Source organism: Macaca nemestrina, chromosome 1 (genome assembly GCF_043159975.1).
Source record: "Macaca nemestrina isolate mMacNem1 chromosome 1, mMacNem.hap1, whole genome shotgun sequence".
Classification (NCBI taxonomy): domain Eukaryota; kingdom Metazoa; phylum Chordata; class Mammalia; order Primates; family Cercopithecidae; genus Macaca; species Macaca nemestrina.
The window spans coordinates 221,917,966-221,936,029 of record NC_092125.1 but is presented as its reverse complement, the minus strand read 5'-3'; the positions used below and the strand labels follow the sequence as shown (position 1 = coordinate 221,936,029).

The window sequence follows — 18,064 nt, the reverse complement described above, 5'->3', positions numbered from 1 at the left end:
TCCTCCTCTGAATCTTGTCCCATTGGCAGGGCGCGGTGGCTTACACCTGTAATCCCAGCACTTTGGGAGGCCGAGGTGGGCAGATCACTTGAGGTCAGGAGTTCAAGACCAGCCTGGTCAACATGGTGAAATCCTGTTTCTACTAAAAATATAAAAATTAGCTGGGCATGTTGGCATGCGCCTGTAATCCCAGCTAATCAGGAGGCTGAGGCAGGAGAATCACTTGAACCTGGGAGGCAGAGGTTGCAATGAGCCGAGATTGCGCCACTGCACTCCAGCCTGGATGACAGAACGAGACTCTGTCTCAAAAAAAAAAAAAAAAAAAAAAAAGAAAGAAAAAGATAAAAAGAAATGAATCTTGTCCCATTGGAAGGTCTTCAGGGGCGGTAACATGCATGGAGTGCCATCTCCTATGGTGACAGTGCCTTCTTCTGGAGATCTCCTGAAGGACTTATCTGAGGCTGTATTACAATTAACTTTTTTTTTTTAAATAAGTGAGAGTACAAGAATTGGACTGACATATTTTGGGGGTTAGAGGTGGAGCTGGGAGGGGCTTCAGGGATTATCTAAAATAATGATAAGGCCAGGCTTGGTGGCTCATGCCTGCAGTCTCAGCACTTCGGGAGGCCAGCCTGGGAGGATTGCTTGAGGTCAGGAGTTTGAGACCCGCCAGGCAACACAGCGAGACCTCCATCTCTACAAAAAATAAAATAAATTAGCCGGGTGTGGTGGCATGTGCCTGTAGTCCCAGCTACTCAGGAGGCTGAGGTGGGAGGATTGCTTGAGCATAGGAGGTTGAGCCTGCAGTGATCTGTGATCGTGCCACTGCACTCCAGCCTGGGCAACACAGCAAGACCCTGTTTAAAAAAAAGTGATAAAAAGTATAGTACTGTAAGTACATAAACCAGCAATATAGCTTTTTATTATCATTATCAAGTATTATGTACTATCCATAATTGCATGTGCTATGCAGCACTTTTATAGAACTGGCAGTGCAGTAGGTTTGTTTACCCCACTTCTCCACAAACGCAGGAGTAAAGCGTGTGCTGTGACCTTGCTATGGCTATGACATCACTAGGCAATAAGAATTTTTCAGCTCCATTATAATCTCTCTCTCTCTTTTTTTTTTTTTTTTGAGATGGAATCCCACTGTGTTGCCCAGGCTGGAGTGCAATGGTACAATCTCGGCTCCCTGCAACCTGGGTTCAAGCGATTCTCCTGTCTCAGCCTCTCGAGTAGCTGGGATTACAGGCATGTACCACCATGCCTGGCTAACTTTTGTATTTTTTTAATAGAGGTGGGGTTTCACCATGTTGGCCAGGCTGATCTTGAACTCCTGACCTCAGGTTATGCGCCCTCCTCAACCTTCCACAGTGCTGGGATTACAGGTGTGAGCCACTGTGCCCGGCCTCCATTATGATCTTATGGGACCATCATCATGTACAGCATCCATCATTGACTGAAGCGTTGCTCTGCCGTGTGTGAATGTATCGTTTCTAATGTTTTGTTCTGTTTTTCCTCTTTTCTGCCTCCTTGAGTGTTAGTTCTCTTTGCATTCAGACCTCCTCTTCCTTGGCGCTGGTTTTCCTCTGATGTTTGGTGACTTCTAGTTCTGTGCACATCATATCTCATGATGTGGGTGGTCTGCAAATGGAGCCTCTGAAACCCACCTCTAAGGGCCGTAGGGCTCAGGTGGGGCTGCAGTAGTCTCTTTGCGGGGAGACGCGTGGCCTCTGCTGTGTGGCATGAGTCCATGAGGAGCTACCCAGAGCCTTCCCTTCTTCTTCAGTGAGTCCTCCTTGGCTGTATTCTGGGCTGTGGTCTCCTTTGCTCTGATCTCCTCTGTCCTCTGCCTTCCATATTTTGGGGAGTTGTCTTCATTTCGGATCTGCCAAAGTTGCCCCTTCTTGGTCTCCAGGCCTGTTACGCATTAATTATTAGTTTTACCATTGCTATGTTGTTGTTGTTATTGTTTTTTTTTTTTTTTTTTTTTTTTTGAGATGGAGTCTCGCTCTTTTGCCCAGGCTGGAGTGAAGCAGGGCGATCTCAACTCACTGCAACCTCCACCTCCTGGGTTCAAGGCATTCTCCCATCTCAGCCTCCCGAGTAGCTGGGATTATAGGTGCCCGCCACCACACCCGGCTAATTTTTGTATTTTCAGTAGAGGCGGGTTCACTATGTTGGCCGGACTGGTCTCAAACTCCTGACCTCAGGTGATCTGCCCACCTTGGCCTCCCAAAGTGCTGGGATTACAAGTGTGAGCCACCACTCCCGGCCTAACTGTACTTTTTATGTCTGTTAACCAACCTGTGATTTCCTGCTTTTTCTGCCTGCACTTGTTATTATCTGTCTTTTTGATTCTAGTCATTCTAGTGGATATGAAGTGGTATCTCACTGTGATTTTGACTTGCATTTCCTTAATGGCTAACGGTTGTACATTTTTCATGTGTTTATTGGCCAGCTGTGTATCTTCTTTAGAGAAATGTCTATTCCAATCCTTTGTCCTTTAAAAAAAATTAATAAACTATTTCTGGCTGGGCACAGTGGCTCATGCCTGTAATCCCAGCACTTTGAGAGGCTGAGGCGGGTGGATCACCTGAGGTCAGGGGTTTGAGACCATTCTGGCCAATGTGGTGAAACCCCATCTCTACTAAAAATACCAAAAAATTAGCTGGGCATGGTGGTACGCCCCTGTAATCCCAGCCCAGGAGGTTTAGGCAGGAGAATTGCTTGAACCTGGGAGATGGAGGCTGCGGTGAGCCGAGATAGCACCACTGCACTCCAGCCTGGGTGACAGAGTGAGACTCTGTCTTAAAAAAAAAATTAATAAATGATTTCTTGAAGCAATTTTAGATTTACAAGAAAATTGAACAGAAAATACAGAGTTCCTATATACCTTCTATCCCCTTCCCAGTCTCCCACAGTTTCCCCTATTTTTTGTTTGAAACAGGGTATCACTCTGTTGCCCAGGCTGGAGTGCAGTGGTGCAATCACAGCTCTTTACAGCCTCAACCTCCTGGCTTCAAGCGATCCTCCCGCCTCAGCCTCCCAAGTAGCTGGGACTACAGGCATGTGCTACCATGCCTGGCTAATTTTTTTTTTTTTTTTTGTAGAGACAGGATTTCGCCATGTTGCCCAGGCTGGTCTGGAATTCCTGAGGGCAAATGGTCCTCCTGCCTCGGCCTCCCAAAGTGCTGGGATGAAAGGCGTGAGCCACTGCGCCCGGCCTCCCCTGTCATGAACACCTGGCATTAGTGTTGCACAGTTGTTAGCATGGGTGACCCGATAATGATGCATTATTCTTACTAACAATGCGTTATTATTACTAACAATGTCCGTAGTTTACATCAGGGTTCACTCTTGGTGTTGCCCATTCTAGGGCTTTAGAAAAATGGATGATGACACGTGCCCACCATCACAGTGGCATCCGGAATATTTTCACTGCCCCAAATGTGTCCTGAGCTCATCGCTTCATCTCTCCCTCCCCCTGAACCTCTGGCAGCTACTGGTCTTTTTACTGTCTCGATAGTTTTGTCTTTTCCAGAAATGTCATGTAGTTGGAATCAGTGTGTAGCCTTTTCAGACTGGTGTCTTTCATTTAGCAATGTGCGTCTAAGTTTCCTTCATGCCTTTTTTTTTTTTGTATTTAAAAAAATTGGTACATTAATTTATTTTGATTTTTAATCCAATTTTAGTGGTCACCAGGGGGGTGAGCTGGGAGGTGGAGGCTGCACTGTGGCTGCCTGTGGAGAGAGGCTGACTGCTCTCTCTCCCTCATCTCAAGAGCTCTCTGGAGAGACGCCTTTCTTCTGTTCCCCTCTGTGACACCATCTGTGTCCTTTCAGACGACCTCGTGGAGAAGATGCCGTGTGCGTGGAACTCCTCCCGTGTCTGCGAATGTCAGCCTGGCATGTTCTGTGCCGTGTCTGTCGTCAACTCCTGTGCCCGCTGCTTCTTCCATTCTGTCTGCCCAGCAGGGATGATTGTCAAGTTCCCAGGTCAGTGTCCCCACCCTCGGCCCAGGACAGAGATCTGTGCCGTTGCTGCTGCACCTTTCGCCCACCCCCGTGCACTACTGACTTCCGACCTCCTGCTTCCCGGAGCCTGTCGGACAGATCGTGTCTCCTTTGGCGATGGGCCAGGGATGTACCCAGCACCCAGCCCTTCTGCTGCCCTCCCCCATCTTGTGTGCCAGGTACAGAGAGACCCTGCTGTTCCCTGGCATAGACCTGGCTGGAGGAGGTCTTGGTTTGGTTTGAGGCTCAAGGCAGAGGTTATCTGATGCCCCCTAAACAAGAAAGAAACCTCAAGTCTCTATCCTGGGAGTTCCCTGGAAGATTGGGGTTGATTTCACCCTTTCAGGTTCAGGGCATTGGGAGTTAGAGGTGCTGAGAGATCCGGCTCCGGGCTCAAGCCTTGAGAAACTTGGGTTTCTTTTCCAACTTACCATGTGACCTCAGACAAGTTTCTTACTTCTCTGACTTCTACTTCTCTGATAGTACAAGGTGTCGAGGCTGCTCGTAACCAGAGAAGGGGTACGGGCCACAGAAACTGTCTGGGTGGCATTGGGACCATCTTCCGGAAGGGAGGCATGAGGAGTGGGTGGGCTTTGGAGCACAGCACGAAGTGGGTGCCGCAGCTGCAGCGTGCATGGAGCCGGGGAGACGGGCTCAGAGGCAGCCCTGTGTCCATGGAGGAGAAAAGTACCACGGAGTTCCTGTGGTCTCTCCCCCAGCCGGGTCCTTCTCTGGAGTCCCATGCCCTGTTGTGCAAACCTGGGGATTGGCAGTCACCCCCATCGCTACCACTGCCTGCCCCTTTTGTCCTTCCCCTCTTCCCTCATCTTTCACAGCCAGCCCGTCCTCGAGTCTTGTAGACTTGGCCTCCAATTATCTTCCCCACCTTCTCACCCCCAGTTCCTTCTCTTATACAGCCCCCAGGGCAGACAGTCAGAATGACTCTTGCAAGACCAAATCTGAATCTGATCCTCTCTGTCTGTCTCTCTGTCTCTCTCTGTCTCTCTGTCTCTCTCTCTCACACACACATACACAGACACACACACACACACACACACACGGGTATATACCTGAAATGCTTCAGATTCTTCCTGTTACTCTAAAGATAAGGACACAAGGCCAGGTGTGGTGGCTCACGCCTGTAATCCCAGCACTTTGGGAGGCCGAGGCAGGCAGATCACTTGAGGTCAGGGGTTCAAGACCATCCTGGCCAACATGGTGAAAACTCGTCTCTACTAAAAATACAAAAATTAGCCAGGCATGGAGGCAGGCACCTATAATCCCATCTACTCGGGAGGCTGAGGCAGGGAAATCACTTGAACCTGGGAGGTAGAGGTTGCAGTGAGCCAAGATCACGCCATTGTACTCCAGCCTGGGCAACAAGAGTGAGACTCCATCTCAAAAAAACAAAACAAAAAAAAAAAAAAAAGAAAAAGAAAACTCCAGGGACTCACCACTGTGTCCTTCTGGTCCCAAGGCCCTCAGTTGACCTACCTTCTTCTTTTCGTCTTTCAGAGTCTTCTTACATTTATTTTGTACGTAATGTCCAGGGCTTTTGGCAGTTCTTGGTGGGAGGACGGGGGAAAAAACGTGCCTACGCCATCTTCCCAGAATCAGTCTCAGGATGTGATCCCAACACAGCCCCCTCCTTTCTCCCAGCCCCAGCTCTCAGCACCAAGCTCTCACTCTCTGGGCCCCACCTGCGCTGCCCTTCTTCCAGGTCGGGGGATGTTGTGCTTCTCTGTCCCACCCGGCCTCTGCACGTGCTGTTCTCTCTGTCAGAGACACCCTTCCCTCCTCATTCACTTAGTCAAGTCCTTCTCCGCCCTGAGCTCTCCATCCCACTTCCTCAAGAGGCCTTCCCTGGCCTCTCACTAGGGAAGCCGGCAGCACTGTGTCCTTTGCAAATGTGGATATAATCTTCTCTCTGTCTCTTGGTTTGATCAATGTCTGTCTCCCTCCCTGGCTGGAAGCTTCCTGAGGGCAAAGACCATGCCCCTGGTGTTCATCAGCATCTCCCCACTGCCTGATCAAATGCTAGGCATGGCACCTGCTCCCCATAGAAATTCATTGAATTAAGATATGGGGGCACCTGACAGGGAGATCCAGGCTTGGGGTGGGTGGAGTTCAAATCTGGTCATATTCCCCTTGGATCAGGTGAGAGCGCTCTGCTGAGGAAATGCTGAGGCCTGCCACCCATAAGCAGGGGAGAGTGCCGCAGTAGACTGGGCAGCAGATACCTAGGATTTTGCAAACATTTGCACTTGTGGGGCATGTTCCCACCTGTCTCTGGACCTCAGTCTCCCCATCTGTCAAATGAGGGAGTGCAGCTGAAGGCCTTGGGGGCCTCTCCAAAAAGGCCAAACTTCCAAAAAGTTTTCAGCTCAGAAACTTTTGTATCTTTGTGAAAAACATCTTGAGTTCAGTTGTTCCAGCCGAGGCTTCCTGCTGGAGGGACTGTCTGGGCGGTGTTCCTGAGACTGCCACATGGCGGCGCCAGAGGCCTCCCTTTGCTACCCCTGGACCCGAGCTGCCCAATGCCCGTGGCAAGTGGCCACGCACTTAAAATGCAGCTAGGGACCGGGTGTGGTGGCTCACACCTGTAATCCCAGCATTTTGGGAGGCCGAGCCGGGCTGATCACTTGAAGTCAGGAGTTTGATACCAGCCTGGCCAATGTGGTGAAACCTCGTCTCTACTAAAAATGCAAAAATTGGCCAGGTGTGGTGGTGGGTACTTGTAATCCCAGATACTCGGGAGGCTGAGGCATGAGAATTGCTTGAATCCGGGAGATGGAGGTTGCAGTGAGCTGAGATTGTGCCACTGCACTCCAACCTGGGCAACAGAGTTAGACTCTGTTTCAAAACAACAACAACAACAACAACAAACAATAAAAATAACAAAAAAATGCAGCTAAGTCTGTATTGAGAAGTGCTGTGTATATAATATGCACTGGATTTCAAAAACTTAATATAAACAAGAATATAATTAATTGTTTTTATATTGATTGCCTGCAAACATGATATTTTAGATATACTGGGTTAAATAAATATACTGTGAAAATTAATTAATTGCACTTATTTCTTTTTACCTTTTAAAATGTGGCTCCTAGAATATTTGAGCTGGCCTGTGTGACTCACATACTTCCGTTGGACAGCACTGTTTTAGAAGTGTTCTAATCTCAGCTGCCAAACCCTCGTTAATCTCTGAGGTCCCCTGTGGACTCACCCATGGGGTAGCTCTCAGGGCTTGTGTTTTTCCAGCTGTAAAATGGAAAGCAGTTTCTGCCTCCAATCAGCCAAGCCCCACGCTAAGAGCCTTCACTGGCTGTCTCTCCTGAAATTCTCAAGTCTCCGTAAGACAGACAGTATTAGCCCCATTTTCCAGGTGTGGAAATCGAGGTTTGGAGATGGCAGGTAAATTGCCTGCAAAGACAGAGCAGGAAATGCCTAAGCTTAGGTGTCGCCTCTCCACCATGCTGCAGAACACGAGAGGTCAGCATTGCTCGCGCCCACCTCCACGGAAACCTTCAGAGCGAAGTCCCACACATACGGGTCACTTTTCTTTTTTGTGTGTGACAGTACCCGCCACCACGCCCAGCTAATTTTTTGAGATTTTAGTAGAGATGGGGTTTCACTATGTTGGCCAGGCTGGTCTCAAACTCCTGACCTTGTGATCCACCCGCCTTGGCCTCCCAAAGTGTTGGGATTACAGGCGTGAGCCACCGCACCCGGTGACATACAGGTCAACTTCTAAGTGATGGAACAGGAGTCTAGATGGGGGTAAGGACACAGCATTTACCAGACGTGTCACACAGTGTGATGGGCACCTCATGTGCACTCTTCTGCTTATCCTGACGACAGCCTGGTGAAGTGTGTATGATTACAATCATTTGACTGGACTGGGCATGGTGGCTTACACCTGTAATCCCAGTACTTTGGGAGGCTGAGGAGGGTGGATCACCTGAGGTCAGGAGTTCAAGACCAGCCTGGCCAACATGGCGAAATCCTGTCTCTACTAAAAATACAAAAATTAGCCGGGCATGGTTGCGGGCACCTGTAATCCCAGATACTTGGGAGGCTGAGGCAGGAGAATTGCTTGAACCTGGGAGGCAGAGGTTGCAGTGAGCCGAGATTGCATCTCTGCACTCCAGCCTGGGTGACAGAGCAAGGCTCTGTCTCAAATAAATGAATAAGTAAATAAAACTGACTTTCCTGGCACAGTTAGGACATGACAGGGAAACTCAGGGGCACTGGATGGATGATGTGTGTGTTTTCTTCTCCACTCTGCTTCCATCCAGCATTCTCCAGGACTCCTTGGATTGCAAGTAGCAAAATCCCCAATTTTTTAGCACGTGTAGCTTAAAAGTCTGGGGGTAGCTCTGAGAAGCTTCAGGCATGGCTGGATCCGGGGCTCTGTCTTGCCCCATCTCTCATCTCTGTTTTCCTCTCTGTTGGTTTGTCTACAAGATACTTACTGGCAGCTCTGCCCAGCGCCAGTGGGAAGACAACTTCCCTTTCTTACATTTTTAATATCCAAAAACCAAAACCTTTAAATCCCAAACCAGAATCTTTAAATTCTGCCTCACAGGCTTGGGTCAGATGTCCATCCCTGAACTGGCTTATCATGGTCAGAGGAGTGGAATGGATTGATTGGTCCAGCCTGGTCTCATGGCCATTCCTGGAAAGGGGATTCAGTCGGTCCCGACCCCTAACCACAGATGCTGAGATCAGAGGGGAGTAATTCTCCAGGGAAAGGTAGGCTGCTTTACTCCAACGGAAAACAGGTGCCAGGCAGGCGCCACCTCCAGATGACCACTGCGTTTTCCAAGGACCCCATCTCCAACTCTGGACTGTGGTAGTGAAGCGTGTATTCCGGGAGAATTTGGGTCCCCAACACCGATTCTGAAGGCACTGCTGTCCCCGCTGCAGGCACGGCGCAGAAGAACACAGTCTGTGAACCAGCTTCCCCAGGCGTCAGCCCTGCCTGTGCCAGCCCGGAGAACTGCAAGGAACCCTCCAGGTGACTCCCTGGCTCTGCCTCCTCCTCTTCCCCCAAGCTGGCCTTCAGATGAGGCTGTCCCACCCCACAGGACGCCCAGGGTGCAACTGGGCATGGGGGTGTAGGTGGGGTTCAGCCCATGGTGTCAGGATTCCGGGTGCCTCTCTGCCAAGCCCTCAGGTCATTTGAGGCCCTAGAGTGTGCCCAGCCCTGCCCTGAGCCCCTAGGAGACCCAGAGGGCCTGGAAAACGCAGGCCTTGCTCCCAGGAGCTTACAGTGCGCCTGCCAGAGGTGGTGGGCCGAGGGCCCGGGACGCCATCTCTGTGGAAACTGTTATTCCTGATCACAGGCCTCCCTTGCTCCATTGGCAGAATTACCAGTCCTGTCTCTGGCTTCTTCCCCAGTGGCACCATCCCCCAGGCCAAGCCCACCCCGGTGTCCCCAGCAACCTCCAATGCCAGCACCATGCCTCTAAGAGGGGGCACCCGCCTCGCCCAGGAAGCTGCTTCTAAACTGACAAGGGCTCCCGGCTCTCCCTCCTCCGTGGGAAGGCCTAGTTCGGATCCAGGTAATTTCCCCGTGAAGCTGTGGGTCGTCTCCCTGGGGTGCCCGATTGGTGGATGGCCCATGAGTGGGGGTGTTTGGAGCAGGCGGGCACTCATCTGTGGTCTTCTCCTGGTGGGGAGAGAAGAGAGTGGCAAGGTATGATCTAGGGCTGAGAGCATCGAGGGGCAGAGGTAGACACGAGCGGACTCATTCATTTGCCAGCAGTGCAGAGGGCCTGCCTTGTGCCAGGCACCGGTGCCCCATCTCTCACCTCTGTTTCCCTCTTTGTTGGTTTGTGAGAGGGAAATGGGTCCCACTCTGCTGCTGTGACACTTGTGACTCAGCTGGCCAGCCTCTGCATGTGTCCACCTGATGCCCTCCAGGTCCCCATGGCAAAGGGTCAACCCTCAGTTCGTCATTTTTCTTTTTCTTTTTCTTTTTTTTTGAGATGGAGTTTCGCTCATGTCTCCCAGGCTGGAGTGCAATGGCGCGGTCTCGGCTCACTGCAACCTCCACCTCCTGGGTTCAAGTAATTCTCCTGCCTCAGCCTCCGGAGTAACTGGGACTACAGGCGTGCGCCACCACGCCTGGTTAATTTTGTATTTTTAGTAGAGATGGGATTTCACCATGTTGGTCAGGCTGGTCTCAAACTCCCGACCTCAGGTGATCTGCCTGCCTCGGCCTCCCAGAGTGCTGAGATTACAGGTGTGAGCCACTGCGCCCGGCCTAGTCCCTTTTTATTACTGAATAGCCCTCCACGGCGTAGATATGCTGTGCTGTGTTTATCCAGTTTTTGGATATTTGGGTTGTTTCTGCCTTTGGCTATAATGAAGAATGAAACATACATCCTTGTGTGCACGTACCTTCCTTTCTCTTGGGTTGGTTTTGTAAAAAAAAATGGATTTGTGGGACTTCTAATAATTTTGGGTTGGAGCTCTTGTCCTATGGTTGTACCTTCTCCTGCTCCATGGCTTTGCTCATTCTCTCTATGATGTCTTTTGTTTGTTTGTGGTTTGTTTTTTTGAGGTGAGTCTTGCTCTGTCGCCCAGGCTGGAGTGCAATGGCGCAATCTCAGCTCACTGCAACCTCCGCCTTCCGGGTTCAAGCGATTCTCCTGCCTCAGCCTCCCGAGTAGCTGGGACTACAGGCGCCTGCCACCACACTCCGCTACTTTTTTTTTTTTTAAATAGAGATGGGGTTTCACCATGTTGGCCAGGCCGGTCACAAACTCCTGGCCTCAAGTGATCCACCCGCCTCAGCCTCCCAAGGTGCTGGGATTACAGACGTGAGCCACTGCGCCTGGCCCACATGGGTCTTTAAAAGAGGGAGGTAGGAGGCACCCAGCCCCTCCCCACCTAATACCATTCTGAACAGGAGTTACGCTAGTGTGCTGAGCTCTCAGCGAAGCTGTACCCAAAGTTTTGAGCAGGGGAGTGACAGAGCCATGAGACGGGGTTGGGGGAAGCTGTGGCATGGTGGCCTCAGGAAGAACAGTGGGCAGGAGCTGGTTGGGGGGCAGTGAGTACCCTCCTCTCGTGTGGAATGCACGCAGTGTCCCTGTCCTCTCTGAGCCTCAGGACTCCCTCTGAAAGGCTGGACTGAGCTGATGTGTGGAGTTTGGGAGCTGGCCATGGTGAGGGATGAGGGGGCCTCAGGGTTGGGTGGGGAGTGAGGCCCTTTGCCAAGGCGGCTTGGTCTGCAGCTTCTCTGCTTCTTTCCCCAGGTCTGTCCCCAACGCAGCCGTGCCCACAGGGGTCTGGCGACTGCAGGAAGCAGTGTGAGCCTGACTACTACCTGGACGAGGCTGGCCGCTGCACGGCCTGCGTGAGCTGTTCTCGAGGTAAGGGCCTCATCCCTCCCTGGGCCTCAGTTTACCTCTCTGCATTTTTGAACCGTGAACTTCCAGGAACTCCCCCTCATGTTTGTGGGTTTTCGACGGGGGTCGCCTCTTTTCAGAGGGCTTCCATATTTGCATATTCTTTCCTTCCAGGAAGCATTTGTGAATCACCCGCCTGTTCCAAACTCGGCTCATTAATATTTGTAACTACTCTGTGATTCAAGGACTGTCATCATTCCCCTTTTACAGAAGAGGAAACAGAGGCTTTGGGAAGTCAGGGAACTTCCAAGGCCTGCAGGCTGGAGTTTGAACTCAGACAAGTGCCACCAGGTTCCAGGTTCTTGTCCACCCCACTGGCTGCCTCTATGAGCCACCTCTTTTTTTTTTTCCCCCAGACAGGGTCTTACTCTTTCACCCAGGCTGCAGTGCAGTGGTGCGATCATAGCTCACTGCAGCTGCGACCTCCCAGAATCACATGATCCTTTTGCCCCAGCCTCTCAAGTGGCTGGGACTATAGGCACACACCACCATGCCTGGCTAATTAAAAAAATGTTTTTTGTAGAGACAGGGGTCTCGCTATGTTGCCCAGGCTGTTCTCGAACTCAGGCTCAAATGGTCCTCCCACCTCGGCTTCCCAAAGTGCTGGGATTACAGGCGTGAGCCACTGAGCCTGGCCCGCGAGCTGCTTTGACAAGCACTTACTGAGTGTGCACGCACAGCAGGATGCGGGTATGGGGCTTCCCTGTGTCCAGCCCATCACAACCTCCCAGCGCCAGCCGCACCCCGAGGGTCATGTGGGCTGGGGGGTTGCTCAGGCCACAGGCTGCTGTGACTTTAGAGGCCCCGGCTATTCATGGAGGCCACTGGGAATGTGTGAGTCCGTCTCCTTGTCCAGAGCTGCTTTTGGGCAGCAGAGCGGAGAGTCAGGGGAGGCCAAAAAGAACCACAGACACTGTTTGTTGTCATTGGAGGGCTCTGTCCTAGTTACTGAGGCTGCATAGCAAATTTTCTTGAAACTTAGTTGTGAAAACAAACCATTCTTTGTACTAACAGATTCTGTGAGTCAGAATTCAGACAGGGCGCTTCGGGGACAGCTTGTCTCTGCTCCACAATGTCTGGGGTCTTAGCTGGAAAGCCCAAAAGCTGCGGATCTGGATGCTCTGAAGCCTCATTCATTCACCTGCCTTGGGGTTGGTGTCGGCTCCTGGCTGCGGCCTCGGTTCCTTTCCATGTCAGCCTCTTCATGTCTTCCCTGGGGCTTCCTCATGGTCTGGTGGCTGGGTTCTAAAGGCGAAGTCTTTTTCTTTTTTTCTATTTTTAGTAGAGATGGGGTTTCACCATCTTGGCCAGGCTGGTCCCAAACTCCTGGCCTCAAGTGATCCGCCCGCCTCAGCCTCCCAAAGTGTTGGAATTACAGATGTGAGCCATTGCACCCAGCCATAAAAGTCTTGAAAGAGAGAGAGACAGGAAGAGAGAGAGAGAGACAGAAAGAGAGAGAGAGAAAGAGAGAGAGGAGTGACAGAGAGAGACAGAAAGAGGGGGAGAGAGAGGGAGACAGAGAAAGAGAGAGACAGAAAGAGGGGGAGAGGGAAAGAGAGAGAGAGAAAGTGACGGAGAGAGAGGGAGAGAGAGAGAACAAGTGACAGAGAGAGACAGAGAGTGACAGAGATAGAGACAGAAAGAGAGAGTGAGAGAGACAGAGAGAGACAGACAGAGAGAGAGACAGAAAGAGAGAGGGAGAGAGAGACAGAAAGAGGGGGAGAGACAGACAGAAAGAGAGAGGGAGAGAGAGACAGAAAGAGGGGGAGAGAGAGAGAAAGAGTAGCAGAGAGACAGGGAGAGAGAGAGAGAGAGTGACAGAGAGAAAGAGAGACAGAAAGAGAGAGGGAGAGAAAGGCAGAGAGAGAGAGACAGAGAGGGAGAAGGAGAGAGGGAGAGAGAGAGAGGAAGAGAGAGAGAGAAGGAGGGGGAGAGAGACAGAGACAGAGAGACAGAGAGACAGAGAGAGGCAGCAGCCACATCCCCTTTTATGACTTAGCCTCAGAAGTCACACAGAACTTCCACTACTTCTTGTTTGTTGAGGCAACCACAAATCTCACTTGAGACTGAGGGAAGGGAAGGAAAACAGTTTTACTTCTTGATGGGTAAGTGGCAAGGCTCTGGAAGGGCCAGAAATATCACTGTAGCCATGTTTTGGGAAAATACAGTCTGCCACAACCACCATGTGGACATATGGAGAAAGAGGCGTTAGCTCTGGGCCCAGTAATTCCTTCAGCTCTCCTAACTGAAGCCCTACGAGTGAGTAGAGCGGCGTATTAGTAGCTAAAGGCATGAGCTCTAGAACACGAGTGCCGGGTTCAGATCCCGCCTCTCCCGCCTAATAGCCTATAAACTCAAGCAGGTTTCCTAACCTCTCTGTGCCTCAGTTTCCTCTGCTGCAAAATGGGCATAGTAGTATCTATCTCAGAGAACTGTGTAAGAATTAAATACATGATTGTAGGTTAATCTGGGTAGAGTGCTGAGAGACTGTCTCACACATACTCAATTATCTTAAGAGCTATAATAATAATGATAATAGCTGCCGTTGTCCCAAATGGTTTCATTCATTGCTGAGCTCATGCACCCTCTGCACAAATTCCCCAAATCCTGCCCAGTTCCCTTGCTCTGGAGGTTGTAAGAAGAGACTGTCCAGCCCTTACCATTATCATGCTGGGCCTCTAAGTATCCTGCTGATTGAGAACTACTCTTGCGGAGAAGCCGCATTTGCCTAATTACTGATCCAGTCATTCTGTATTTACCTCTAAGTGGAGCGTTGCAAAATATTCCCGAACACATACAAAAGCATTATTACACTTATTAAAAATAATACCTCTAACATGTTATTTTTTTGATTTTGGAGAAAAAACTTTTTTTTTTTTTAAATAGATGGAGTCTCGTTCTGTCGCCCAGACTGGAGTGCAGTGGCACTATCTTGGCTCACTGCAACCTCTGCCCCCCCGGGTTCAAGTGATTCTCCTGCCTCAGCCTGCTGAGTAGCTGGGATTACAGGTGCCTGCCGCCACGCCTGGCTAATTTTTGTATTTTTAGTAGAGATGGGGTTTCACCATGTTGGTCAGGCTGGTCTCGAACTCCTGACCTTGTGATCCACCTGCCTCGGCCTCCCATAGTGCTGGGATTACAGGCGTGAGCCACCACGCCTGGCCAAAAAATCTTTTTATCATTAAAAATTTCAAACATATTCAGATGTAGAGTGAGTCAGAGATGGCTGTGTACTATCACCCAGCTTTGAATGGTTACGGAGTCATGGCCAGTCTTGGCTCCTCTGCACCCATGCCCACTCACCCTGTCCCCTGGAGGACTTTCTTTTAACAGCTTTATGGAGAGGTAGTGGGCATATGGTAAAATGCACAGATTAGAGGATGCGATTTGACAAGTTTTAACAAATGCATGCAGCTGAGCAACCAGCCGTTTCCCCCTAAAAGTTACCTCGGGTTCCTTGTCACCATTTCCCATCCCCTGCCTATGGTCACCATGCAATAGCTTGCATTTTCTAGAATTTCCTGTAAATGCAACATACAGCGTGCCCTCCCTTTTTGCCTGCCTTCTTTCACCCTGCATAATTATTTTGAGCATGCTGGGATTGCTGCTCAACAGCATAGTCAGACGAGCATTTATTTTCTTGTTGGAGGACCCTTGGACAACTGCTTCTCTGTCCTCCTGGGGACCCTCTGGACCCCCTGCCCTTGCCATCCTGATCTTTGTCCATGACCCTCATCTGTGTCCCTTAGACGACCTCGTGGAGAAGACGCCGTGTGCATGGAACTCCTCCCGCATCTGCGAATGTCGACCTGGCATGATCTGTGCCACATCAGCCACCAACTCCTGTGCCCGCTGTGTCCCCTACCCAATCTGTGCAGCAGAGACAGGCACCAAGCCCCAGGGTAAGCAGTTCCCACCCCAGGCCTCGACCACGGGGTGGCGTCTGTGCTCCCACTGTTGTGCCTCTCCCCACCCACAGCCAGGGGTGGGGGCAAATGACCAACACCCTCGGCTGTTAATTAGATCAGGTTTGGGTTCTGGTTATCCTTTGAGTAGTCAGACCCAGCGAATGGAATGATAAAGCCCAGTTTTAGCATTTTGGTAAGAGATTCTGTTGATTAAAAAAAAAATTCTTCCTGAAATTATTGGGCTGGTAAATCTTTTATTTTTTGAGATGGAGTTTCCAGGCTGGAGTGCAATGGTGCAATCTCGGCTCACTGCAACCTCCACCTCCTGGGTCCAAGCAATTCTCCTACCTCAGCCTCCCAAGTAACTGGGGGTACAAGCACTCGCCACCACAGCCGGCTAATGTTGTATTTTTAGTAGAGACGCAACTTCTCCATGTTGGTCAGGCTGGTTTTGAACTCCCGACCTCAGGTGATCTGCCCGCCTTGCCCTCTCAAAGTGGTGGGATTACAGGCATGAGCCACCATGCCCGGCCCTGGGCTGGTAAAATCTTGACCTATTTGCAAGGCTGTTTTATTGACTTAGAGAGATGAATATCAAGTTTCTGAAGAGGTTTCTAACTCAGGATGGTTGACTTTACCAGTGTGCAGGAAACTGCTAAAACTCTGACCGTTTTTTGTTTGTTTTGTTCTGTTTTTTTTTTTTTTTTTGAGACAGAGTCTTGCTCTGTCGCCCAGGCTGGGGTGCAGTGGCCGGATCTCAGCTCACTGCAAGCTCCGCCTCCCAGGTTTAGACCATTCTCCTGCCTCAGCCTCCCGAGTAGCTGGGACTACAGGTGCCCGCCACCTCACCCGGCTAGTTTTTTGTATTTTTTAGTAGAGACGGGGTTTCACCGTGTTAGCCAGGATGGTCTCGATCTCCTGACCTCGTGATCCGCCCGTCTCGGCCTCCCAAAGTGCTGGGATTACAGGCTTGAGCCACCGCGCCCGGCCTCTGTTTTGTTTTTTTAAAAGGCTTTGAGAGATTTTAACAAATGTCCAGGTGGTTTAAAACAGATGGAAGAGTGGTGACAAAACCAAGGGGAATGGTCAGGCGTGGTGGCTCATGCCTGTAATCCCAGCATTTTGGGAGGCTGAGGCAGGTGGATCACTTGAGGTCAGGAGTTTGAGACCAGCCTGGCCAACATGGCAAAACCTCGTCTCTACTAAAAATACACTAATTAGCTGGGTGTGGTGGCAGGCATCTGTAGTCCCAGCTACTCAGGAGGCTGAGGCAGGAGAATCACTTGAACCCGGGAGGCATAGATTGCAGTGAGCCGAGATTGCACCACTGCACTCCAGCCTGGGCGACAAGGTGAAACTCTGTCTAAAAAAGAAAAAAAAACAAGTGGAGGAAAGGTCACCCCATGTGACTTTGTGAGGGCTGCCAGAGAAGTGAGGGGTGACTTGCTTCTAGGACCCCCAGAGAGGCTCTGGGCTTGGAAGAGGCCGGCAGATGAAGAGCAGGAGGGAAGTGGAGAGCTGTGATGTGCAGTAGCCCATGACTACGTCTTCAAACACAACTTCAAAATGTGTACAGTGGTATGGCACGGCCACTGACCAGTTTGCACAGATGATGCCTGAGTTTTTAATCCCCAGTATTGTCTCTTTATTTATTTATTTATTTATTTTTTGAGAAGGAGTCTCGCCATCTTGCCCAGGCTGGTATGCAGTGGTGGGATTTCAGCTCACTGCAACCTCCGTCTTCTGGATTCAGGCGATTCTCCTGCCTCAGCCTCCCGAGTAGCTGGGATTACAGGTGCCCACCACCACACCTAGATAATTTCTGTATTTTTAGTAGAGACGGGGTTTTGCCCTGTTGGCCAGGCTGGTCTGGAACTCCTGACCTCAAGTGATCTGCCTGCCTCCATCTCCCAAAGTGCTGGGATTACAGGCTGAGCCACTGTACCTGGCCAACAATCGTCTTTTTGAGTCAGAACACTAAAGGAGTATCTGGGGAAAGCTCGGGCCACCAGTGGGGTGCTGTCACTCTGTTTGTAAAGCCCTCTTTACCTGGGTATTTGGAAGTGCACTGTCAACAGGTTAGCCCCACCCCACAACCCTGAAATGGAGGGAGGCTGCCAGCTCACACTCTCCGCCCACGGGCCCAGGGTCTCCTGGCCGACTTCCTACTCAGGGAAGAGACCCATTGCGAACAGGACATACTAACACAGCAGAAGAAACTGTCCCCGCTCAGTGACTGGAATATTCAGTAGAGTCCTTAGGATTTTATTTTGTTTGTGTAAATGTATGGGGCACAAGTGTAATTTTGTTACACGCTTAGATGGGGTGGTGAACTCAGGATGTTTAGGGTATCCATCACCCAAATAGCGTACATTGTACCCCTTAAATAATTTCTCATGGTCCACCCACCTGTACCTCCCACCCCCTCACCCCTCTAAGTCTCTATTGCCTTTTATTCTGCTCTCCACTTCCGTGTGGACACAGTATTTCACTCCCTCTTAGAAGTGAGAACATGCAGTATTTGTCTTTCTGTATCTGAATGTCTGTATTTAAGAATATGGCCTTCAGTTCCATCCATATTGCTGCAAAAGACATGATTTCTTTCCTTATGATGGCTGAGTAGTATTCCATTGTGTATAGATACCACATTTATCTATTGATGGATGCAGTGTAACCACCCCCCCCCCGCTTTTTTTTTGAGACAAAATCTCACTCTGTT

General features: G+C 50.4%; 1 protein-coding gene across 3 annotated transcripts in view; it reads left to right on the top strand.

Moving 5' to 3' along the window:
* Positions 1–18,064, top strand: part of LOC105473175 (TNF receptor superfamily member 8) — an 82,430-nt gene that overhangs the window by 37,818 nt on the left and 26,548 nt on the right. For 2 of the 3 annotated variants that reach the window (XM_011726830.2, XM_011726828.2), the window contains exons 4-8: positions 3,846–3,998; positions 8,946–9,036; positions 9,387–9,583; positions 11,285–11,401; positions 15,187–15,339. In XM_011726830.2, the coding sequence (XP_011725132.2) occupies positions 3,846–3,998; positions 8,946–9,036; positions 9,387–9,583; positions 11,285–11,401; positions 15,187–15,339 (711 nt within the window). The remainder of the gene's footprint in view (positions 1–3,845; positions 3,999–8,945; positions 9,037–9,386; positions 9,584–11,284; positions 11,402–15,186; positions 15,340–18,064) is intronic. The other variant, XM_011726833.3, reaches the window with a different exon arrangement.